This window comes from Ambystoma mexicanum, chromosome 3p (genome assembly GCF_040938575.1).
Source record: "Ambystoma mexicanum isolate Mex_15411 chromosome 3p, UKY_AmexF1_1, whole genome shotgun sequence".
NCBI classification, from domain to species: Eukaryota; Metazoa; Chordata; class Amphibia; order Caudata; family Ambystomatidae; genus Ambystoma; species Ambystoma mexicanum.
Genome location: NC_090925.1, coordinates 805,840,756 through 805,863,640, shown reverse-complemented (window position 1 = coordinate 805,863,640; position 22,885 = coordinate 805,840,756). Strand labels below are relative to the sequence as shown.

The 22,885-nt window shown below is 47.3% G+C and overlaps 1 protein-coding gene across 2 annotated transcripts in view; it reads left to right on the top strand.

The window, feature by feature from the left end:
• LOC138580911 (serine protease 27-like) overlaps positions 1-22,885 on the top strand; it is a 761,370-nt gene that overhangs the window by 703,556 nt on the left and 34,929 nt on the right. For both annotated transcript variants that reach the window (XM_069651842.1, XM_069651841.1), the window contains exon 5: positions 15,682-15,851. In XM_069651842.1, the coding sequence (XP_069507943.1) occupies positions 15,682-15,851 (170 nt within the window). The remainder of the gene's footprint in view (positions 1-15,681; positions 15,852-22,885) is intronic.

Genomic DNA, 22,885 nt, shown 5'->3' with positions numbered 1-22,885 from the left:
GGGGGGCTACTAATGAGGCGAATGCTTTATAAAATTCTCCAATTAGGCCTTTGGGGCCAGGGTCTTTGGTGTTGGGCAAGCTCTTTATTACTTCTAGGATCTCTTCCTGCGTAATGGGGTCATTTAGTGGTTTGTGTAATTCTCGCTCTACTGTGTCTGCTAGATAGTTATGTAAAAGCAAAAAGTATGAAGTAAAGGTATATCCAATGCGCAATTCCGAAAATTACAAATTCACATCAGAGAGTGAAAACAAGGTTGTCTTCTTGTATGCAGGGTTTGTTGGTCATGAACAGCCGACACGTGTTTCGACCAATCTGGTCATTATCAAGGCATAAGTCCAGTGGTAAAGTGAATGGATGCTATTAGTAGTTAGAGAGTGGTAAAACAGGATAGATACCACCAATGGTATAATCTTGAAAAAGTCAATTGGTAAGGAGATCTATATAGTATGGATGCTATAAGGGGTCCAATCCCCATAGTCTCATGAATGTGGAAACCTGGATAATGTCGATTATTTCTGGTTCTGTGTGGACTAGTGTCCCCTGTGGGGTACGGATTCTTTCCACCAAGGTGGGTTTTCTGTCAGCGGCGATTAGGCGGGCCAGGAGCGCTTCAGAATGTTGCCCCTCACCATATTGGCGTATCTGGTAGCTGCGGCGTAAAAACTTCAACTCTCGTTCTGCTAAGGTTCTGAATTTAAGCAGTTCTTTGAGTTCCGCCTGGGTGTGTTTGGAGTTAGTATCAGTGCGCTGTTTTTCTAGAGCCTTCAGGCGTTCTTCACTGGCCACTAACTCACAACGTATTGTCTTTAGAATTCTGCTTTCTTTGGCGACACACACTCCTCTTATATAACACTTTAACGTTTCCCATAGCGTCCCCGCTGAGGAGACTGAGTCTTGATTAATGTCTAAAAAGGATGTGATCTCCTCACATTGCTCAGCTGCGAATACCTGGTCTGTCAGCGCTCCGGGTTTAAAGCGCCATGCAGTGCCATTGGTTCTGCATTGGGGAGGTTGCATTCAAGTGTCACTGTAGCGTGGTCTGAAAAAGTCTCGTGACAACCCCATTGGAATATGCTTTGCGCAGAGACGAGCAGATAGTCTATGCGAGAGCTGGAATGGTGAACTTCAGAGTGGAATATATACTTGCGTTTCTCCCAGTTTTCGTGCCTCCATATGTCGACCAGATTGTACGCTTGTTAGGGAGAATTCTCTGTAAATGCTAATTTCCCAAACCTAGGGAGTCCCCCAGCAGCTTTGCTGGATTTTTTGGGGTTTATTTTTTCTCCTGCTAAGAGTGAGACTCTTTTCCTCCCACTCTTAGACATGATTTGAGGTGTTCCTTTGACTTTGTATGTGTTCTATGGGCTATGGGGTCCTTTACCCCAGAGGGTTTCATGTGTTTTTGATATGTGGGTTACACAGCACCCTCCGTGCAGTAACCCAGGGGTGTCGTAGCGACCCCCAAACATAGACTCCATACCCTGGGACTGACTACTTGATCCCAGGGCATGTAAAGCTACCATTGGCTTTACTGTTCTTAAATTGTGAACAGAACCAGTACAAACCATCATATTATGGACGTACTGGTCGGGGCAATTCGATTGCCCCGGGGTCTGTTGTTGGAGGGGGCACTGTCCAGTCCCCCCGACCGAGTTTTGGCTGGTGGCAGCGGATACTACTTTTTATATTCGACCGCGAATATATTCCTATGGGATTTTCCCATTGTTCAAGGCTACTACTTTTTAAAATAGCCTCGAACATACCGCCGGTTTATTAAAGTAATATAAATTCACTGATTGGTATTTTTTGCCGAAACTTGGTTCCAAAATAGTGTTTGTGTTCGCTTCTGTGACTCCAACCCAAGTCGAGCCCTTTGTTCCACTTTTTTGGCGGGCTTCTCAACAGAAGCCTCCAAAAGTGGCTCCACTCTGTCTGGGTACCACAGGGGGTGTGGGAGGGGGTTTAGGCACCCTGGACTGAGTTGCCTCGGCAACTCAAGTTGCACTCTTGTGTGATTGGCCTAAGTGGTGAGCCGCCCGGCTCACCACTTAGCATGTTTGAGTGACAGCTAGGCTGAATGAATGGGGGTTTTCTGCATAAAAGCATGGCTTTGGGGACTGGAACTTCAGAAGTCGCCACAGGACCTAAAGAATCCGAGGAGGGAGAAGCCGAGCCGACCTGCAACGATGACACCACCGGTGGAGCCCTGCTGAACCGTCTCACCACTTTTCCCGACGACAGAGGAGATCTCCAGTCCGGAGAGTCTTCTTACTTTGACTGGTGGGGATAACCAGCTTGCACGTCTTTTCGCCTTCCTGGACCATCTCGTGGCCGCCTTGCCTGTGCCAAGCACCCCGGCAACCGGAATACCACGGTTTACCACTACCGTGAAGAAAAGGGTAGTAACTTGTAACCGGAAAACGCTGCGGCTGGTTTCTTCCCTGGCAGTACAGCGACCTTCATCTTTCCTCCACGTCGAGACCTCCTCTTCCTCTGGACGAAACACCGACTTGCACCCGCTGCCAGGAACAACTGCCCCCGCTGGAGCGTTCTTCTCATTTGAGGTACTGTGTCCCGCCTGGCATCCCTTGCGACAGATCGTTCGGGGTGACAGTAAATCCTTGACTTTCTAACCTGAGTTAGCCTGGGGCCTGTTAACTAACTTTTCCTGACTTGATCTCAATCCTTGATGAACTATCTACAAAGACTCTTTGGGCATAACCCCATTGTGTGATCCTGGACACATTTCGCTTGCTCTCTCTAAGAGTGGGCCTGGCATTTGAACTCCCTTGCTCTCCAGTAGACTTTGCCTAACCTGCCTCACTGTGGTTCTTTGAAAAGTATTGAAATTGTGTGCTTTGATAACTTTGCCTTTTCCCTCCCTTTTTCTATAACTTATTAGAGTGCCATTTTATGTTAAGCGCTCACCTCTGTCTGAAAAGTGGTGTTTCGAAGGGATTGTGTCCTCCGACGTATTCCTCATCTTAGATATCTCCTTCCAGCTCTGCTGGCCTCGGAAAATGTTTTCTCTAGAGGGCGCTGCGCGTCGACGTCCTCCGAGTCGATGTCCCTCGACAGCCGCCGTGTCGACGTCATCCTGTCTATAAAGGCCGCGCGCAGCGTCCGTTGCTCTGTTCCGTTTTTCCGCGCTTACTCAGTGCCTCGGAATACCGTTGCTCAGTTTTTGTCAGGTTAAATCTATTTACCTCGAGTTATTCGATCCGTACTCGATGGCTTCTTCGTCGGAACCGACAACTCCTCGATCCGGCTTCAAAAAATGCCGAGATTGGGGGAAAAAGATGTCGCTGACTGACCTTCACAGAGTTTGTCTGTGGTGTTTGGGAGCTGAACACCATTGTTCGGAGTGCGAGGACTGTATGTCCATGACAGCTAAGGCCCTGAAGGAGCGTAGGGGGAAGCTGGAGAAAGGTAAGACTTTTAAAGCTTCTTCTTCGTCGACGAAGTCGAGACATTCGTCTCCTCGTCACCATTCGCGTTCCAGGTCTCGGAGTGGGTCCCATCACTCCTCGAGATCGAAGCACTCGAAGAGGAGACGTCGAAGATCCCCTTCTCCGTCTTCCTCTTCCTCTGTTTCACCAAAAAGAATCCCTTGCCCTACGAAACATAGTTCCCGGGCTGAATGGGAGGAATTCAGCAAAAATATGATGAGGGTCTTCGAGAAAGCGGCCTCGACCCCCTCGAAGACTGCCGAGAGCGATGCTCTGGTCAAAAGACCCGAAGGTCAAAAACGCCGCGAGTCGCAGTACCCGGCGAAGGAAACCTCTCGAGCGCGTCTCGAACCCTCGAGTAGAACTATGACCTCCAAACCTTCCTCGAAGGTTCCGTCGACGGCGTCGACGAAGGTTCTGTCGACGCCGAGGTCGGTGTCTTCGACGCCGTTGTCGAAGGGACCTTCGACACACGGGTCTGTCGACTCGACGCCAGCTTCGACACCGGCGTCGACGCCAAGAAAAGTCACGGTCACGACACACCCAGTGACTATCCCCAGGTCCTCGATGACGATGGCTTCGAGATTGTCGAGTAGAATCCCAATTCTGTCGAGGTCATCGAGGCCTCCGCCTTTGTTTTCGACGCCACGCTCGAAGCCTTCGACGTCGGCGTCGACGACATCGACGTTTTCAAGGCCGATTATGACAAGTTCGGCACCCTCTGCCTTGGAAATGGGATTTATGAGTTCAGTACAATTGAGAACTATGTCCTCAATTATGGAAGAGGGTGAATTGTCTGAACAGGAAGACACATTTGAGTTGCAGGGACCTGTAACCCCAATTAGAGAGGAATTTTCCTCTGAAGAACGCAGGTTAAAGGATCTTCATGATTCCTTACATGAGGCAAGTGGGTTAGACACTTCCCCTGAGGTGGAGTTTGCTAGGCCAGACCCGGGGGAGCACGCTGAAACCCCCTATAGAGCCTTAATGGCCAGGATCACAGAGTTTATGGGGTGGTCTGCACCTTCACAAGCTTTCCAACAAGATGACCTCACGGATATTCTTGACAAAGGCCAACAGGAGGATCCTGTGGTACCTTTTCATAAAGCTCTTCAGAGGAATATTATGACGAACTGGGAAACCCCAGATGTCGTCCCGGCAGTAAATAAAAAAATGTCTACAAAATATAGGGTATCCTCTACAGACCCGGAGTTTTTGTCAAAACACCCATCCCCAGAAAGTCTGGTGGTACAGGCAGCATCTTCTACCGATGTCAAGACGGCTTATCCTACCGTCCCACAGGACAGGGACGATAAAAAATATGATGCTATGGCAAAGAAAGTTTTTTCGGCATGTAGCATGGCGTTAAAATCTGTTAATGCTACTTGCACCCTTGCTAGATTCAGCCATACACTTTGGGAGTGTGCTTCTACAGCGGCTGACTGCATCCCGGAGGGAGAAGAAAGGGAGGCGTTCCTGAATATCATACAGGACGGTAAAGACGCTATGTGCGAATCCCTCCAGACGGGCATTGATTTGGCTGACAGTATCAGCAGAGCAATGGCGGCAAGTACAACAACCAGGAGATTCGCTTGGTTGAGAAAGTCTGGTTTTGCCCCTGATGTGCAAGCCAGGCTCTTGAACATGCCATTCGATGGCTCTTCTTTGTTTCGGAAAAAGGCGGATGACAGTTTAGAGAAACTGCAAACTTCAAAAGCAGCAGCAAAATCCCTAGGCGCTGCAATCCGTCAGACACCTTTTCGTCCCACAGGAACCTCTGCGAGGGGCAAGTCCTTTCGCTTCTACTCCGCATTCGGAAGAGGTAGAAGACGTCCGGCTCAAAGGGAACAAAGAAGAACTACCCGAGGTGGACGGGGTAGATATTCAAAAGCCGCAGCAACAGCAGGTGCCTCTTTACCATCAGCATCCGCATCAGCCGCCCCAAAACCACTCTGAGGACTTCCCTCACAGGACACCTGTAGGAGGCAGGTTGACTCAACATCTGGCGGAATGGCAGGCTATCACGTCAGATACTTGGGCATTGGAAACAGTTGCCCAAGGTTACTGCCTGCCTCTCCTACGCATACCTCAGAGTCATCCACCGGGGATCAGCTCTCAGAAAGCTCCAGATCCGCTCCTCTTGCAGGACATTTTCGACCTGCTAGAGAAAGGTGCCATAGAACCGGTACCTGTAGCGGAGACGAACAAGGGCTGGTACTCCCCTTATTTTCTCATTCCAAAGAAAGACGGAGTACTGAGACCCATCTTGGACTTGCGAGAATTGAACAAATTCCTCAGGAAAGACAAATTCAAGATGGTCACTCTTTCTCAGATCCTCCAGGCCCTTCAGTTCCAGGACTGGTTGGTATCTCTGGACCTTCAGGATGCTTATTTCCATGTGCCTATCCATCTCAAACACAGGAAATACCTGAGGTTCGCAATTAGCAACTCTATCAATTTCGAGTGCTGCCTTTTGGGCTGACCTCCGCCCCGAGGGTCTTCACCACGTTAATGTCGGTAGTGGCGGCAAGTCTAAGGAGGGAAGGGATTCACTTCTACCCCTACCTGGACGATTGGTTGATCAGGGCTGTCTCTTCGGAACAAGCTCAGATCCAGCTAAATCACGTGTGCCACTCCCTTCACAAACTGGGCTTCTCCCTCAATTTAAAGAAGTCACAAATGATACCATCACAGAGACTCCAGTTCATAGGAGCGATCCTGGACACTTCCCTGGGAAAAGCCTCGGCACCAGAGGTGAGGGCTCAAGATGTTCTACAGATGGTTACCAAGTTCCAAGATGCCCAACGTCTCCCAGCCTTCGACTTTTTGAGGTTGCTAGGCCTCATGGCATCCTGCATTTTTCTAGTGCCAGAGGCTCGCCTGAGAATGAGATCCCTCCAGTGGGCACTGAGGACTCAGTGGTCACAATTCTCAGGGAGAATGACAGATCTTTTTCAGGTTCCCGACAGGGTGGCTCGAGACCTTCAGTGGTGGGCCTGTCAGGAGAACATTCTGAAAGGAGAACAGTTTTGGCAACCCTGGCCCGAGATAACAGTAGTCACGGATGCCTCACTCACGGGGTGGGGAGCCCACGCCAACGACTTGACCATCAGCGGTCGTTGGTCTCCATCGGAGTCCAGACTACATATCAACCTGTTAGAGCTGAGAGCCATCAGACTTGCGCTGAAGGCGTTCCTGCCAGCTGTACAAGGGAAAAACGTCCTGATAATGACGGACAACACAGTGGCCATGCATTACCTCAACAAAAGAGGAGGCATAGGATCACTACCCCTGTGCAGAGAGGCGATGCAGCTCTGGTTTTGGACAATCCAAGAAGGAATCTCTCTATCGGCAGTTCACCTAGCCGGAGAGAAGAACTTGACAGCAGACGCTCTGAGCAGGCAGAGCACAGTCTCCCACGAGTGGGAACTAGCTCAGGAAGTCCTTCAAGAGATCTTCGCCCTTTGGGGAACCCCTCAGGTGGATCTGTTCACCAGCAGCGTCAACAGGAAATGCGATCTGTTCTGCTCAAGGGAATTTCCCCTGAGAGGTGCTCTGGGAGACGCGTTCATAGTAGACTGGGAGTTTCTGCTTCTGTACGCGTTCCCACCGGTCCCTGTCATTCCTCAAATGATCAGGAGGTTGAGAAGATTCCGGAGAACCATGATCCTAATTGCCCTGGATTGGGCCAGGAGAACGTGGTACCCGGACCTTCTAGACTTGTCCATCTGCCCTCCAATTCGGCTTCCACTCAGAGAGAACCTACTCTCACAGAAGGGAGGTCAGGTTCTCCATCCAGACATCAAAAACCTCAATCTTCACGCTTGGCTTCTGAAAGGTTGAGGTACAAGGATTGGGACCTCCCTGATGATGTTATGGAGGTGTTGCTTTCGGCAAGGAGGCCAGCAACAAAGTCTTTATACCGCTGCCGTTGGAACAGATTTTGCAGCTAGTGTAGAGAACAGAATATCGACCCTTTTTCATGTGGTACACCAATGGTTTTGTCCTTCCTTCTATATTTGGCGAATTCAGGCCTTCAAGTTGGCACCATTAAGGGCTATCTCGCAGCGCTATCCATCTTTAAGCGCACTGCGTAAGAACCATCCTATTTCAAGTTACCCTTAGTAATACAGTTTCTAAAGGGGTTAACCAATGTTTATCCCCCAAGACCATTCCAAGTTCCCCTATGGGATTTAAACTTAGTACTAACTTTCCTGATGGGCACACCTTTCGAACCACTCCATTCTTGTTTGCTAAGATTCCTTCCCCTTAAAACTGTTTTATTAATAGCACTTACATCTGCTAGAAGGGTGAGCGAATTACAAGCTCTTTCTTGTAAACCCCCTCACACAATATTTCACAAAGACAGAGTTGTCCTGCAAGTGAAGCCTAATTTCCTCCCAAAGGTGGTTTCTGAATTCCATATCACTCAGAAGATTACCCTACCATCTTTCTATCCTCCTCCTCATCCGGGGAAAGAGGAAGAGAGGTTACACAGGCTAGACCCTAGAAGGGCTTTAAGTTTTTACATCAGTAGACTAGCCAGTATAAGACAGGCAGACCAGCTGTTTGTAGGTTACACAGGTCACAAGCTGGGGTTACCAATAACTAAGCAGACCATTTCCAGATGGATCATTCTAGCCATTCTGGAATGTTATAAACTGGCAGGGAAAGAGCCCCCTCAAAACCTTAGGGCTCATTCGACCAGAGGTATTGCAGCTTCATCGGCCCTCAAATGGAATGCAATGTCACCTATGTGGTTCGGAACGTTAAAAAGGCTAAGCTGTTGCCCCTCCTCCAAGAATCCAGCCATGCCTCTGCACACCAGCACACCTTCAATATTTGCCTTATTCCACCATTTCCACTGCATAAGGAATATGGCCACTCCACCGCTGTGGTTCAGCTGTGAGCCACAGTAGTCCTGTCAAACCACTTTTCATGGGAAATGTAGATGCCCCAGGAGCTACTGCTCCTGTCACACTCAACTTTCTGGGCCCAAGCTACCTCATTGATGAACAATCCCCAAAGTTAGACCAGTTTGTCTGTTGACAACATGGTTTCCGTCGCCACCAACGTTTGATTCCCAATTAATGTGAGGACCTCTGTGGTGCCCTCCATTTTCTCAGAGCCAGATCAGACCCCTAATACCTCTGTGATTTCCTGAAAGTCAGTCAGCAACATTTTACATTCGCTCAGCACCCCTTCCTCCCAACAAACAAGTATTTGATATACAAGAAAGGACACTTCCAGACAAGATCACCTCCTAAAATCCTGCTTCAAAAACGTGCTAACACATGCGCAGACCACAGAGGCCATTGAACATCTAACAGGGGATAACGGGTACACTGGGAGAAGCCAAGATGCCCATTTGTATAGTATATTATTTTAGCAACTCTGATCCTGTCTTGCACATCCTCACTAATTCCACCACTCTGTCTACACTGCGGGTGATTCCTGAATAATCCTCCTGGCAAATGTAATTATTCACGGAAGCTCTGTATGTCCCGGGCAGATGATATATCCTTTGGCACCTTTCCTACTACATGGTGGGCATTGTGGTAACTTAGAAGGAGATTGCTGGGTCCTGCAAGGGCCCTTTCAATCAGGTCACAATCCCCCATTATTGCACTTTGTTCCATAACCTTCTAGCCACGCTCTTGCTATTGCCCCTCACTGACAACCAATCATCAACCCCTCTGCCTTTTTGGGGTCCACTAAGTGATCTGAACCCCATGGGTAACCCTAAACAAACTCCCTCCAGGCTGGTTAGAATTATGGTCTAGCTACTCATGCCAGCTATCCTGCAAACTCTCCAATCTAACCAAATCACTAACCATTTTGTCAACAAAACTTTAGCTCAGCTCCTTGCTAACCCCCAGATTGATGCTGCGTTGCCAACCGCTGATCCTTAACAAAACACTATACCATTGGAGGTCTTCCAGTGTATTTTGAGCATTCATGCTGAAATATTTATGCTTTCCAGGACTCTTTCTTAAAAGCCCATTAAGTCTCTCCTCTGCTGCCCCACTCACAACTGGGATCAACCCTCAATATGCATGTCACTGGCCTATTGTTGTTTAGCTATGGGCAAAGTATTCACCACCTACTGTAACCAGCTCAATGTCTACTTCTCCCAATACCATAGTTTATCTCTCCCAGTAGGAGACCAACACTACTCATAGCAAAGTAATGCAAACCAACTAAAGATAACCTGCAGTTTCCATGTTAGTAATCATTTTTGTCAGCACAATTCTCTGCTCTGGACTTAATAACAATAAATATTGACGGAGCTCAGAAAAGTAGATGCCTAAATTGCAATAACTTCCCACTATCCTTTGAACCTTGTCCTAAAGCTACTTGATCCTCTGCTCCCCTTCTTTCAGTTTCCTTTTTTCTCAATGCCCTTCTACTGCTGTCATTTCTTTTCTTTAGCTTTCACTCTTTGAGCTTGTGTTATTTCCACTGCTGCAACGAGCTGGTGGCCACCACGCACAACCCACCACTGCTTTGCCCTAGTCACGGTCATCTTGCAGAGTACCCTCCGCTGAACTTGCCAAAGCAGGGAACGGTCTTCCTCCCTCTTCTGATTTCCAAAAACTGTCCCTCCTTGTATTGCCCAGACTCCTTTCATGAACACTTGCTACTATAAAACATGGCAGTTGTTGTGCTTTCTTCCAGCCATCCTCTGGTGTGAACACAACTAGTTAAAGGACCCAGCACTTCCTCCAGGAGCGGTTCCCCGGACCCAATCCTGCCCTCTCCAACAAATCTCACTGACCCTCAATCATTTTGCCACTCTCTTGTGCCAACCACCCAGCCACATTCTGTCCAAGGAGTCAGCACCCTGGCTCTTACTTATGGTTAATTACTAAGGGTGCAGGTGGTATTGCAGTTCACAAGCGACTGACCCACAATGTATGCACTTTACCTATTTCTTTGGACCTCCTAGATCCTGGCCCCTTCTGCTTACTTGCTGTCACAGCTTTATTGTGCAGCACTGGTCACTTTCTAGTACAGAGTTCCACAAGAGCCTGTTTTCTTTCTTAGTCAATGTTAAAAATTATGCAATGCTTACATATCAAGACACTCTAACACTGGAAGTAGTGTTCTATGAGCCTACAGTCTAGTGTTTCAGAGCCATTTTGATATTGCTGTTTCTCTTTTCCTTGACAAAATCTACTCCTCAATCCCCAGTGCTGTCAGCCGCACTATGGTTTCCGGGCCTTGCACCATCTAAGGGCTTGACTTTCAGTAGAACACCTTTGCTGATGTAATTCCCTCAGCCTCTGTCCACCATTTTGGTCTGTCTCCCAGATAATGCCGCAACTGTCCTTACTTTTTCTACTCACATTTCTGCCACAGCCTCTCTGACTTGTTCACCACCGCAGCTCCTGCACAGGTCCATTAGCACAGCCCCACCACATGCACTTTGTGAGGGGTCAGAAATGTGAGGCAGACAACTTTGTGAATGTTTTTCAAAAGATGCCATTTTATTAATTCAAAAGATTGGATAAACACCTCACTATCTGTGCCGTGACAAGGATTTCCCTGCCTAAAAAAAACTATAGAAAACACTCTTAAAAAAGGTTTCTGTCCCTCACATTTATATATAAACCAATTTAACAAGGTAATATAATATGGCAATTGAAAAGCAACAAATGTAACAGTTAAGTTCACGTCATGATAACTGTTTCTCCTTATGATCTGGGTGAATTCCCTTCCCCAGATTCAAGCAGGATTTTGTTCCACAGATCCAAAAGGAAAAGGAAATTCTGTCTCATAAAAAAAGTTCCACTTCAGTTCTCTTATTGTTCCAACTGGGTAACAAAGTTCCAACTTGAGTTCAACAAGCAGTTCACAAGTGTTCAACAAAGTTTTCCTCTTTTAACTTGCAACAAAGATCTTGAAACATCTTATTTTCATCAGCAAAGAATATTTTCATATTTCATTAATTTCAAGAAAAAGGTTTTTGTCAGGATATTTCTGCACCAGTTAACAAAACCACTTGTTTGACAATATTAAATCATTCTTTGGTAGTTCACACAACACTTGCTTTAGTGATATTTGTCAGTTTGATTCTGCATTCATTCACAAAAACACCTTAGTAGTTCTTCAACTTCTTCAAGATTTGTAACCACACGGCAGTACTTTGAATGGCTTCCACCTGGACCACTAACATGCCAGGCCTACTAAAACAAAGTTCTCTGCTCTGGTGTATTTTCCTGCAAGAACAGAGCAAAATGCTACAAAGTTCTCTGACATGGTGTACTCTCCTGTCAGGCCAGAATAAATACTAACTGCACATACTTCTGTGGTAAGGGTTAACTTTAAACAGGTTAGCAATGTCTTTTTCTCCACAACATCAAGTTTCAGAATTTAGTCAGGGGAAACAAGAACCACACTGGTGCTGTTTGTTACACATTTGTTATTGCCATACTCAACACAAGTTATGCTCCACTCCTTCTGAATACCTTCTATCAGAAGGGCAGCCCTCCTACCACTCTTGTTTCACCCCTTCTGCACTAAGCACACTTCTTTGTCTTTGGCAATGTGGTTTTAAGCAATTTCATTTTATGACTTCCTTTACATATTTGCAATAGTCTTTTCAAACACTGGCATTATCAATTGCCTTCTGGTCTTATAATTAGATTCTTGTTCTGCTATCTGCTCCTTTTTAAATCAGCTTGGTTTGCAACAGAAGAATTACCCTGCTTGGGTATTCAAAAACGTTGCTCTTATTCAACTTTTTTTCATTTATATTATTTCTGAGGTTAAGGACCCTGGATATGGCCAGCGGGCGGTTACTGAGCGCTCTGGGTCACAATCTAGCAGTGAACTCACCTTTCTGGCGTCCGTGTCCATTTGCCTCGTTGCCTCCAGGTCCTCTGCTTCTGTTTTCCTGCACAGCTTGACAACTTCTTCGTGGCTTCCCGGGGCCCGCATCTGTCAACAGCAGAGCTCTCCTGGCTCCCACAGCTCTCCAGCGCCCGCCTGCCACAAGCGCTTGTCTGACAACGGGGAAAACTGTTAAGCGGTGCTCTTTCCGCTGCGCGACCTGTACAGCTGCGTTACTTAGGGGGTGTCAGGTAAGGATAAAGGCAGTGAATATGGCAAGGGAAATGTGCACAAAATCACACAATGAATAGCTTTGAGTCAAACAACATGCACATACAAACCATGACTCATGTATACTAAAACCCAGGAGTGCAAACAGAGTGTGATAACAATACAAATATATGAAAAGGGATGTGGGGTAAGCACTTAGACACTCCTTATGACTGCAAGGAAAGTCGGCAAGCTCCTTACCCACTATGCTATTACAGATACTGACACCGCTAAACCCACGTAGAGGGCAAGCAAGGACAGGATCTGTGAGCCAAGACTCTTGATGGTATTGAATAAGAGAACTTAAAAACAGTACTCATGAGGACGAGAAATACCACTTGAATGTCTGTAAGCCCACAAACCCTGGTGATCAAACATGGACCCAGAAAGGCTATAACAGCAAAGGGAGGATAACTAAATACATAAGGCTAAAGACAAGGGGCAAGTAGGAATATTGATTATAGAATAGTGAGGAAAACATAGGAATTCACACAGGAGCTAGCTACAACAGCACACCACACCTAATAATCAATGGGAAATAAATGCAGAAGTGCAAGGGAAACATGGAATGGATTCCAAGAGAAAGTAAAGGAGCAGGAGCAGGGAAAACGAAATTACAAAGGCAAACTTCCCCCACCCATCCAAGGAAAAAGGCAGGAAGCTAATCTATTAAGAGGAAAGACTAAAGCATCAAGGTTTACAGCAGCAAAGGACAAAGTCAAAGAAATAAAGAACACAGGCAAACTGGGCTGCACCAAAGGGGAAAGCACTGAGAAAAGCTGCCTGCAAACAGAGGAAGACAGAAAGGGAAATCTAGAAAGCAGAAATCAATTAAGCACATCAATTCGAAATCCAGGGGAATGGAACAAGAAATAGAAACTAGGATCTAGGCAACAAAGCTAAGAATCAGGAACAAGGGACCAGTCACAAACAGCGACATTGCATCAATGACCAGCACTGGAATGAAGCAAACTGAGGCTTTTAAACCTGCTTAACGAGCACACACCGCAGGTGTGGTGCTTGCTGCACCTGCACCCACAGGTGTTCCCTATCCTCCACCCAGCCTTGTCCTGCAAGGGTGGAGATGAAGCTGTGGGCCAGGCATTCTGGGAAGCATAGTCATTTGATTAAAGCAGCATACTGGCTGCCAAAAACCTGGAATGGATCCGGAAGGGAAGTAGCTTGGAAAATAAGTATTTAGCGCTCCCCATTCATCACAGCACTGTAGCATAAGGTTCAGAAGGAAAGTCCAGTAGGGAATAAACCCCAAATCATGCCCCCAAGTGGTGGGAACGGGAGCGAAGGGAGCGAATCGTGACAGGGGGAGAGCCGTCACACCCAACGCTTCCCGCTGCGCAACCTCTGCAGTCAAGGTCTCGAGCATAAGAGACCCTGCCAGGACTGCCATCCGTTTTACACACCATAGTGGTCCTGGTGTCTCAGCTCTCATCTAACTTCTGCTGCTGCTGCCCTGTGGAGGTGTCAGAACTACTCTACCTTCTGCTATTGCTCTTCTCAATGGCCTGCACCTGAGGGGCCCTTTTATGCCTCCCAGTCTCCCTCAGGTGTAGGTCATTATCCCTAATAGGCTGCAACTTGCAGTCTTGTGCCTCTGTATTCCTCTTCTTCGTCCCAGTACTTTGGGAATTCTGGCACATGAAGTCCACAATGTCAAAATTAGCTTTTCTAACAGTTTCTATTTTACGATAGGCCATTAAAAGGTTGGGGTCCTTGGGAAAGTTATACAAGTGATTCTCTTTCAGAACACCACCCCCAGGGTCAGGATCAGAAAGAATCTGCCTTTCTCTGGCCACATGAAAGGGATGTCAGGCCAGGATTTCTGGATGAATCATCTCTGATTCCTCACAACTCATTAATGTGACTGGTAGCCTCTTGCCAACTCTCTGTAATTCCTGCAAGCTTGAGCATACTCATCTACACCAACTGTGACAATCTCCTTATTGGCATGCTTTGACCACCACAATCACTTTCATCAGCAGCCTTTTAGACCACACTGTAGCTTAGCTGAATATGTCCTTCAGCAAGTTGAGTTCTTAGCTGCATTTAAGATCCAGGGATTAACTTTTCCAAAACCATGATTGCCTGGGTGCTTGATGGTCCTGACCAGCATATTTACTGTGACAAATTAATATTCAGTGGAGCAGCACTCAGGAGCTTCTAACCTACCACCACCTTGCCCACACACCATATTACACCTGCTCAACAAGAACACTTTTCAGTTATTTGGGCAGACCAACTGGAAAGCAGTGGATCTAGAGTGCACTCGAGTGGCTACATGGCCGATTACAAAACACTTTGCTGTTCCTCCACACCTTCATTTTGGAATGGTGGTCCATCTTAAAAATACTTTTTATAGTGAAAATTACAGTTCGGTTCTTGCATACTTGTGGGGAACATTCATGCACTTCTCTGTAAAGATTAAACCTCTTCCAAAGCGGACTTCCCAAAACCAAAAAGAACTGCATAAACTTAGAAAAGTATTCCAGTCTTTTAGTGCAGAATATTGCACCTATTTTTCATTGCAGAAAAATCATTGCGAAAAATTAATCTACACATTTTTTTGCAAATAGATACAAATAACATGTTTGGTAAAGGGGATCATGGTTTATTTGAGGGAAGGAGTGGGAAGTGATGGGAAGTTGCAGTGGGTGTCCCCTGGATTTCGATGCTGCAAAGAACTTCAAAATAGTGAAAATTGAAAAATGAAATAATGAGTGATAAAATGCATGGAACCATTTCGAAGTAGTAATAAGTTGTAGGATAGAAACAAATTTTAAAATGGAATTTTCCACTTTGTTATGCTTAAGGTAAAGTGTCTAGTTTATATCAAACGAACTGTCCTCGAGACTGTAAAGACTATAAAAGAAAACTTGCATATCTCTTTGTGGCTTTCAAAAGTACAAATGCATATAGATATTTTGCATGAATGGAGGCGGGTTAGATTTCTAACTCAAATCGCATCTTCCAAGTATCATCAAATGAGCCTGGTTAGGGAGTTAATTACTTCTGAGTTGTTACTGTCAACTTAATAGTGTGCAGAAACAGCTGTCTAGCAGCGCCTGTGTGCTCAAGTAGAGATTAATGTTTTTGTTTTCTTTCCCCAGTGAGTCTTCCAAGTCCCAAAACTCTGCAGAAAGTAAAGCTGCCCATTATTGACCAGCAGACATGTGATGGGCTGTACCACGTGGACTCCGTGACAAAGCCCAGCAAAATGATTATCCTCAATGATATGATATGTGCTGGCTTTAAAGAAGGTGGGAAGGACGCTTGCCAGGTAAGTTTCCTCATATTACCTGAATCTGGTGGGAGGAGCATCCTCGGGCTAAAGAGTGTCGCCATGGTACCAGTGATTGGTTGGGAGGGGTTTGATCTGGTCACAAAGTGACCTCATGGTACCTGTAATCAGGTTGGAGGAGACAACTCAGGCTTCTAATGTAACTCATAATACCTGTAAACAGATAGGAGGGGAGGAGTTAGGCGCAAAAGTGACCACATAGTACATGCAAATGTTTCTGACCAGAGGAATTTGCTTAGAAAGGATCCCATGTGTGAGAAACCAGAATGTGACTCACCCGGTAGTCCCTGCGGATCTCTCTCTCAGGTGGCCAGGGCACCGCTATAGCCTTTAGATCCAGACACTGAGGGGCAGGGGGACCAGTGCGGGAGGATCACCTGGTTGATGGTTCTTCGGGGAGTGAGAGTGGGACGCCGGATGGTGAGATGCGGTATCCCTCTCCTTGTAACTCTTTTCCCCCATCCTACTCCCTCCTTTTTCGTGCACAAACACTTTTACAAGGACAGCCCGCTCTAGCAGAAAACAGACTCACCCTGAGCTGTGTACCTGACATGTCCCAATACTATGGTCAGGCAGTTATCGACAATCAGTCACACCGGACTTCCATTACACTTCCCCACACAGATTAATGGTGGAGCACAAGAGCACACTCGAGTGAGGCAAAACACACGAAAGTACAGCAGTTTCGAGCTGGCAGCGGAATGAGAGGAGAAAGATGGCAAGGCGCAAGAGGTTCATGAGAAGGGCCACCCCTTGACCTTTTCGACAGGAAGCCATTACTTTCAAGAAACCTTTAAGGCAGAAAGTGTAGGACCAGGAAAGCAGGATGAAGAGTCCTGCATTGAGTGTCAGAAATATTGAGGGCTCTCCTGTGTAACTAAGTCAGGGACAAGCTGCAGACGCTTTGGTATCGCCCTTGACTCCAAGAACAAAGAAATGACAGAGAACAACACAGCCAGTGAGTTGGGGAAACCAAGGCCAGACCGGTCTGTGTTGAAATCAAGGTTGCAAGCAGCCACATTGTAAAACGAACAAACATTATTAAATGCGTGTGATGAAAGACGCGAGTAATGCAGAATTGCTGGTGAATGTTTGAACTTAAGAAGGAAGGAAACAATATCATTGACAGATTGGTCTGGCAATGTGAATATGCTCAATCGAAGATCTCTGTACGGTATCCTGACGAGAGAAGCAAAAGTAGAAGATTGATGTGAAGTATAATTGTGTAAATGGAATCAAAGTGGTCCTGCAACGATTTAAGCAAAACCCATCACACATTATAAAGTCTTCAATTCAAATATCGAGAGAGGATGCGAGCCAGGCCGAGGGGGATCTGTGGTGCAAGCCCGGGAGAGGGAGACCAAATTGTGGAAAAGGGATCTGAGCCCAGAGGAGGGGGATCCATGGTCCGACCCAGGCAGAGGGCGACCAAATTGTGAATTGTGAACATTCTAGAAAAGGGATCTGAGCTCGAAGGAGGGGGATCCGCGGTACCAGCCTGCAGAGGGACACCAAATTGTGAATTGTGAACATTGTAGAAAAGGGATATGAGCCCGGATGAGGGAGACCTGTGGTCCGAGCCCGAAGGAGGGAGACCATCTTGCACTTATGAAGGTCAGAATCCTGACAGAGGAAAGGAACCTTTGGGTTTTGTTTGCTACATCAGGCCCTCTTCTATAAGAGACTGTCATTGTGAGAGAGACCCTGGCGGAAGGCACTGATGCCTATCTGTTGAACTGTTACTTACCTCGTGGCCAAGAAGCCCCAGAGTGTGTGTGAAGCCCACACGTGCTGTCTTGCTCCGTGCTGAAAACGTGGGGAAGGGGGAAACCAACTGCTCAACTATCCTGACATGTTTTCCTGAACACATATAATTTGCCTACATTGATATCCCAAACTATTCTGTATTTGGAAGTAAGGATTGGCAATAGGTTTATTAGTATAGGCCCTTCGAATGGATTGTGTCCTCCCACGTATTCTTCATCTTTGACACTTGCTGTCCAGCTTCAGCTGCTTGGGAAAATAGTTTCGGCAGAGGGCGCTGTGTGTGTCGATGGCGTCGAGTCGATGTCCCTTGAAGGCTTCCATCGAGAATGATGTAATCGAAGGCATATATAGCATGTGCAGCGCCCGTTGGCCTCAGTTCCATTTTTTCACGTTAGCATTTGTTCGTGTGAAATCCGTGCTGCTTCATTTTGTGACGTACATTACAAAAGCATTGATAATATGTCTTCTTCTTTGACACTGTCAACGCAAAGTCCGGTTTTAAGAAAAGCAGAGAATGTGGGTCAAAATTGTCTCTTACTGACCCGCATCACATCTGCCTATGGGGCCTCTGGGAGAGCCACAATACCACTGATTGTTCAAAGTGTCAATCCATGACAGGAAAACCCTTTAGGGAACAGAAGGGGAAACTTAAGGTAGGAAAAATCCCCAAAAAGTCACCTACCCGAACCGCTAGGCCTTCGACCGACGATTGGAACTTTCTCCTCGGAGGAAGAAGGCCAAGCGTTCTAGGTCGAGGAGTGGTTCCCACCACACTTCTTCGTCTTTGAAAAAGTCGAAGAGGAGGCACCGACGGTCACCTTCATTGACTCATTGACTTCTTCATCTGACGATTCCCCTGAAAGGGTCACACGTCCTTCAAAAAAATCAACACTGGCTAAATGGGAAGCCTTCATGGTGCAAATGTTGAAAATATTTGACAAACAAAGAATGCTCCGACTGAGCCTTCGGATGAAGCCAGAAAGGAGAGGTCTCGGTTGAAAACCTGCGCGCCCTTGAGCCGGGTAAAAGACATGATTCGCATTGGGAGCCCTCGAGGCCCCAATCTGAAAGATCACAGGATCCCAAGAAACATGGTGAAAAGTTGAGGCCGTTGACGCCATCGACACCTTCGACAACAGCGGTGCCTTTAATGCCCGCTAGGCCCTTGACTCTTCTAAAGTCCTCGATGGCGACATCGGCGCTAAAGTCTTCGACGTCGGCTGCACCACATTTGCCAGCTACGCCGTCGGCACCTATCGCCCCTCCAAAATTGACACTGACAAAGAAAATGTCAACAACTTCGACGACGTCGAAGCCTATGGTTACAAAACCAGACAAAAACTATGCTCCACTCCTGAAAAAGGATTTTTTCAAGTCCCTTGCTTCTATCTTTGAAGAGGAGGAGCATTCTGATAATGAGGAAGCACCATTTGGGTTACAATATGGTACACCCAATGCACCAGAGAGCTTTATCTCTGAGGAAAGCAGAATGCAGGATTTGTATGAAAACTTGCAAACACCAAGTGGGGTTGATACCTCCCCAGAACTTGAGTTCGGAAAGCCTGTACCAGGGGAACATGCTGACTCTTCCTATTGTCAATTTATGTCAAAGGTGGTCGAGTATTTGGGTTGGAGTAGGCCCTCATTACCCTATGGCCAAGACGACCTCATTGACATTCTGGACAAGTGTCCTCAGACTGATCCCATTTTGCCCTTCCATGTGGCACCACAAAAAAGGGTGGCTACGAACTTGGAGCCTCCAGAGTCTAATCCGGCAGTCGACAAGAACCTTACAAAAAAATACCAGTAGTGACCCCGACTACCTGTCGAAACACCCCACTCCGGAGAGTCTGGTGGTGCAGGCAGCTACGGCTACTTCAAAACAGGCAGCACACCCTACCATCCCTCCTGATAGGGACGACAAGCACGTAGATGGATGGGCGAGGAAGGTATTTTCTACAGGGAGCATGGCACTGAAATTTGCCAACTCCACCTGTGCCCTTGCAAAATGTTTGTATACTCTATGGGACTGTATCTCCATGGTGGCAGAGCACATTCCCGAAGGGGATGAAAGGGACGGCTGCTTAGCTATTGTTAAGGACGACAAATAAGCCATGTGCGAGTCCCTTCAATCATGATTGGATTCTGCAGATAGCATCAGCAGATCATGGCTACCAGCACTGTCATGCGTAGATTTGCGTGGTTTAGGAAGTCGGGTTTTAGACCGGATGCGCAATCTAGGCTTCTCAACATGGATTTTTACGGTCTCATCTTTTTGCAACAAGGCTGACGAGAGCCTTGAGAAGTTACAGGCCTCAAAGGCGGCAGCCAAATCTTTAGGCGCCACTATTAGGCAACTTCAGCCTTTTCGTCCTAGTGGGCAATCTTGGAGGGGTAGATCTTTTCGCTACTACTCCTCAGTTGGAAGGGCGAGAGGAATGGCCAGTCAAATGGGCCAGGGAAGATTTCCTTGTGGTGGACGAGGTAGAGGTGCAAAGCCAGCTCAAGCAGTAGCCTCTTTACCATTGGCTTCTGCAACAGCCGCCACAAAAACACTCTGAGGTCTTGAGCCACAGTTCACCAGTGGGGAGCAGACTGCTCAGCATCTGCAAGAATGGCGAGACATTACTTTGAATGCTTGGGCTTTGGAAACCATAGCCCACGGTTATTGCCTTCCTTTTATAAGAAGACCTCAGAACAATCCACCGGGGAACCATTCTTTGAGGATTCCAGATCCGCTCCTTGTGTAGGAAATTTTGTAGAGAGGAACAGGGGATGGTACTCCTCATATTTTTTGAGTCCCAAAAATGATGGAGGACTGAGACCCATCTTGGACTTGAGATACTTGAACAAGTTCCTCAGGAAGGACAAGTTCAAGATGGTCACACTTTCTCAGATCCTCCAGGCGCTCCAGTTCCAGGATTGGTTGATGTCATTGGACCTTCAGGATGCTTATTTTCATGTGCCAATCCCTCTCAAGCCCAGAAAATACCTGTGGTTTGCGGTTGGAGATTCTCATTTTCAGTTTCGAGTTCTGCCCTTCGGGCTGACCTCTGCCCCAAGGGTTTTCACCAAACTGATGGCGGTGGTGGCAGTGAATCTCAGGAGAGGGGGGTTCACGTCTACCCCTAACTGTACGATTGGCTGATCAGGGCACGTTCTCCCGAACAAGCTCTGGATCATCTCAAAATCATCTGCCACTCTCTTCACAGATCGAGCTTCTCCCTCACTTACAAGAAGTCCCATATGACACCTTCCCAAAGGCTCCAGTACATTGAAGCTGTACTAGACACATCCTTGGGAAAGACCTCGCCACCCGAGGTGAGGGCTCAAGACATTCTTCAGATGGTTACCGAGTTTCAGTGTGCCCAGAATCTGCCGGCCTTCAGCTTTTTGAGGTTGCCCAGCCTCATGGTATCCTGCATCTTTCTGGTGCCGAAGGCCCATTTGAGAATGAAATCCCTTCAATGGGCTCTAAGGACACAGTGGTCCCAGTTCTCAGGAAGAATGTCAGACCGACTTCAGATACCATCCATGATCTCACAGGACCTTCTGTGGTGGGCCTGCGAGGACAATAGACTAAAAGGAGAACCCTTTTGGCAACCATGGCCGGAGATAACAGTAGTGACGGATGCCTCACTCATGGGGTGGGGAGCCCATGCCAACGATCTGACAGTCAGCCGTCGTTGGTCTCCATCAGAGTCCAAACTACACATCAATCTTTTGGAGCTGAGGGCAATCAGACTAGCACTGAAGGCCTTCCTGCCCTCTGTCCAAGGAAAGAATGTCCTGATAATGATGGACAACACAGTGGTCATGCACTACCTCAACAAGAAAGGAGGCGTAGGGTCACTGCCACTGTGCAGGGAGGCAATGCAACTCTGGTACTGGGCAATTCAAGAAGGAATCTCCGTATCGGCAGTTCACCTAGTTGGAAAGGAGAAGAGGAGAACGCGGCAGGAGGATGCTCTGAGCAGGCAGAGCACCGTCTCTCATGAGTGGGAACTAGCTCAGGAATTCCTTCAAGAGATCCTCACCCTTTGGGGAACCCCTCAAGTGGATCTGTTAGCGATCACTGTCAACTGGAAGTGCAAACTGTACTGCTCCAGGGAATTTCCTCCAAGAGGAGCTCTAGGAGACGCTTTCGTGGTGGACTGGGTGTTTCCACTTCTGTATGCATTTCCTCCGGTCCCCATAATTTCTCATGTAATTAGGAGGTTGAGAAGGTTCGGGGAACACATGATCCTAATTTCTCCAGATTAGGCCAGGAGGACGTGGTACCCAGACCTTCTGGATATGTCCATCTGTCCTCCGATGTGTCTTCCACAAAGAGAGGACCTTCTCTCGCGAGAGGAGGGTCGGGCTCTCCATCCAGAGGTCAAAATTCTCAACCTTCATGCTTGGTTTCTGAAAGGCTGAGATACAAGGATTGGGATCTCCCTGATGACGTAATGTAGGTGTTGCTTTCGGCCAGAAGACCAGCAACAAAGTATTTGTACGGTTGACATTGGAACACATTTTGCAACTGGTGCAGAGACAAGAATGTACACCCTTCTCTGTGTAAAAACACCTGAGGTGTTATCCTTTCCTCTATCCTTAGCCACTCTGAGGCTCCAGGTTGAAACTATTAAGTGCTATTTGGCGGCGCTATTCATCTTTAAGCGCTCGTCGGAAGAATGTTCATATTTCAAGATTCCACTCGTGAGACAATTTCTAAAGGGGCTCACCAATGTGTTCCCGCCATCTCCTTTCCAGTTCCGGTTTGGGACCTTAATCTGGTTTTGAAATTACTGATGTGTGATCCATTTGAACCGCTGCACACATGTCCGCTAAGGTTGTTAACCTTTAGGACAATCCTATTGACAGCTCTGACATCAGCCCGTAGAGTGAGCGAGTTACAGGCACTTTCATCCAAGCCACCCTTTACCATCTTCCACAAGGACAATGTGGTTTTAAGGGGCAAGCCCTCTTTTCTGATGCGTGAAGTCAGATAAGGTCCTAAGAGCGTTGCCCCCCAGCGGCCGCCAACATCCTGAGTATATATCCTGACCCCCCAGTGGATTTTGTGGCAGAAACCCCATCCAGTGACAGAGGAAGCAGTGCCCCACGGACCGAAGCCTTCCCCTTTTCGAATCGGATCGGGGGAAGGACACAAACAGCAGAGCAACCTGCCGGGGGTGTGCATGGCACCATCTTTCCAGCACTGTAGCGTGAGCCTCTGAGGTGGGCAAACTTTCTGTGGCGGA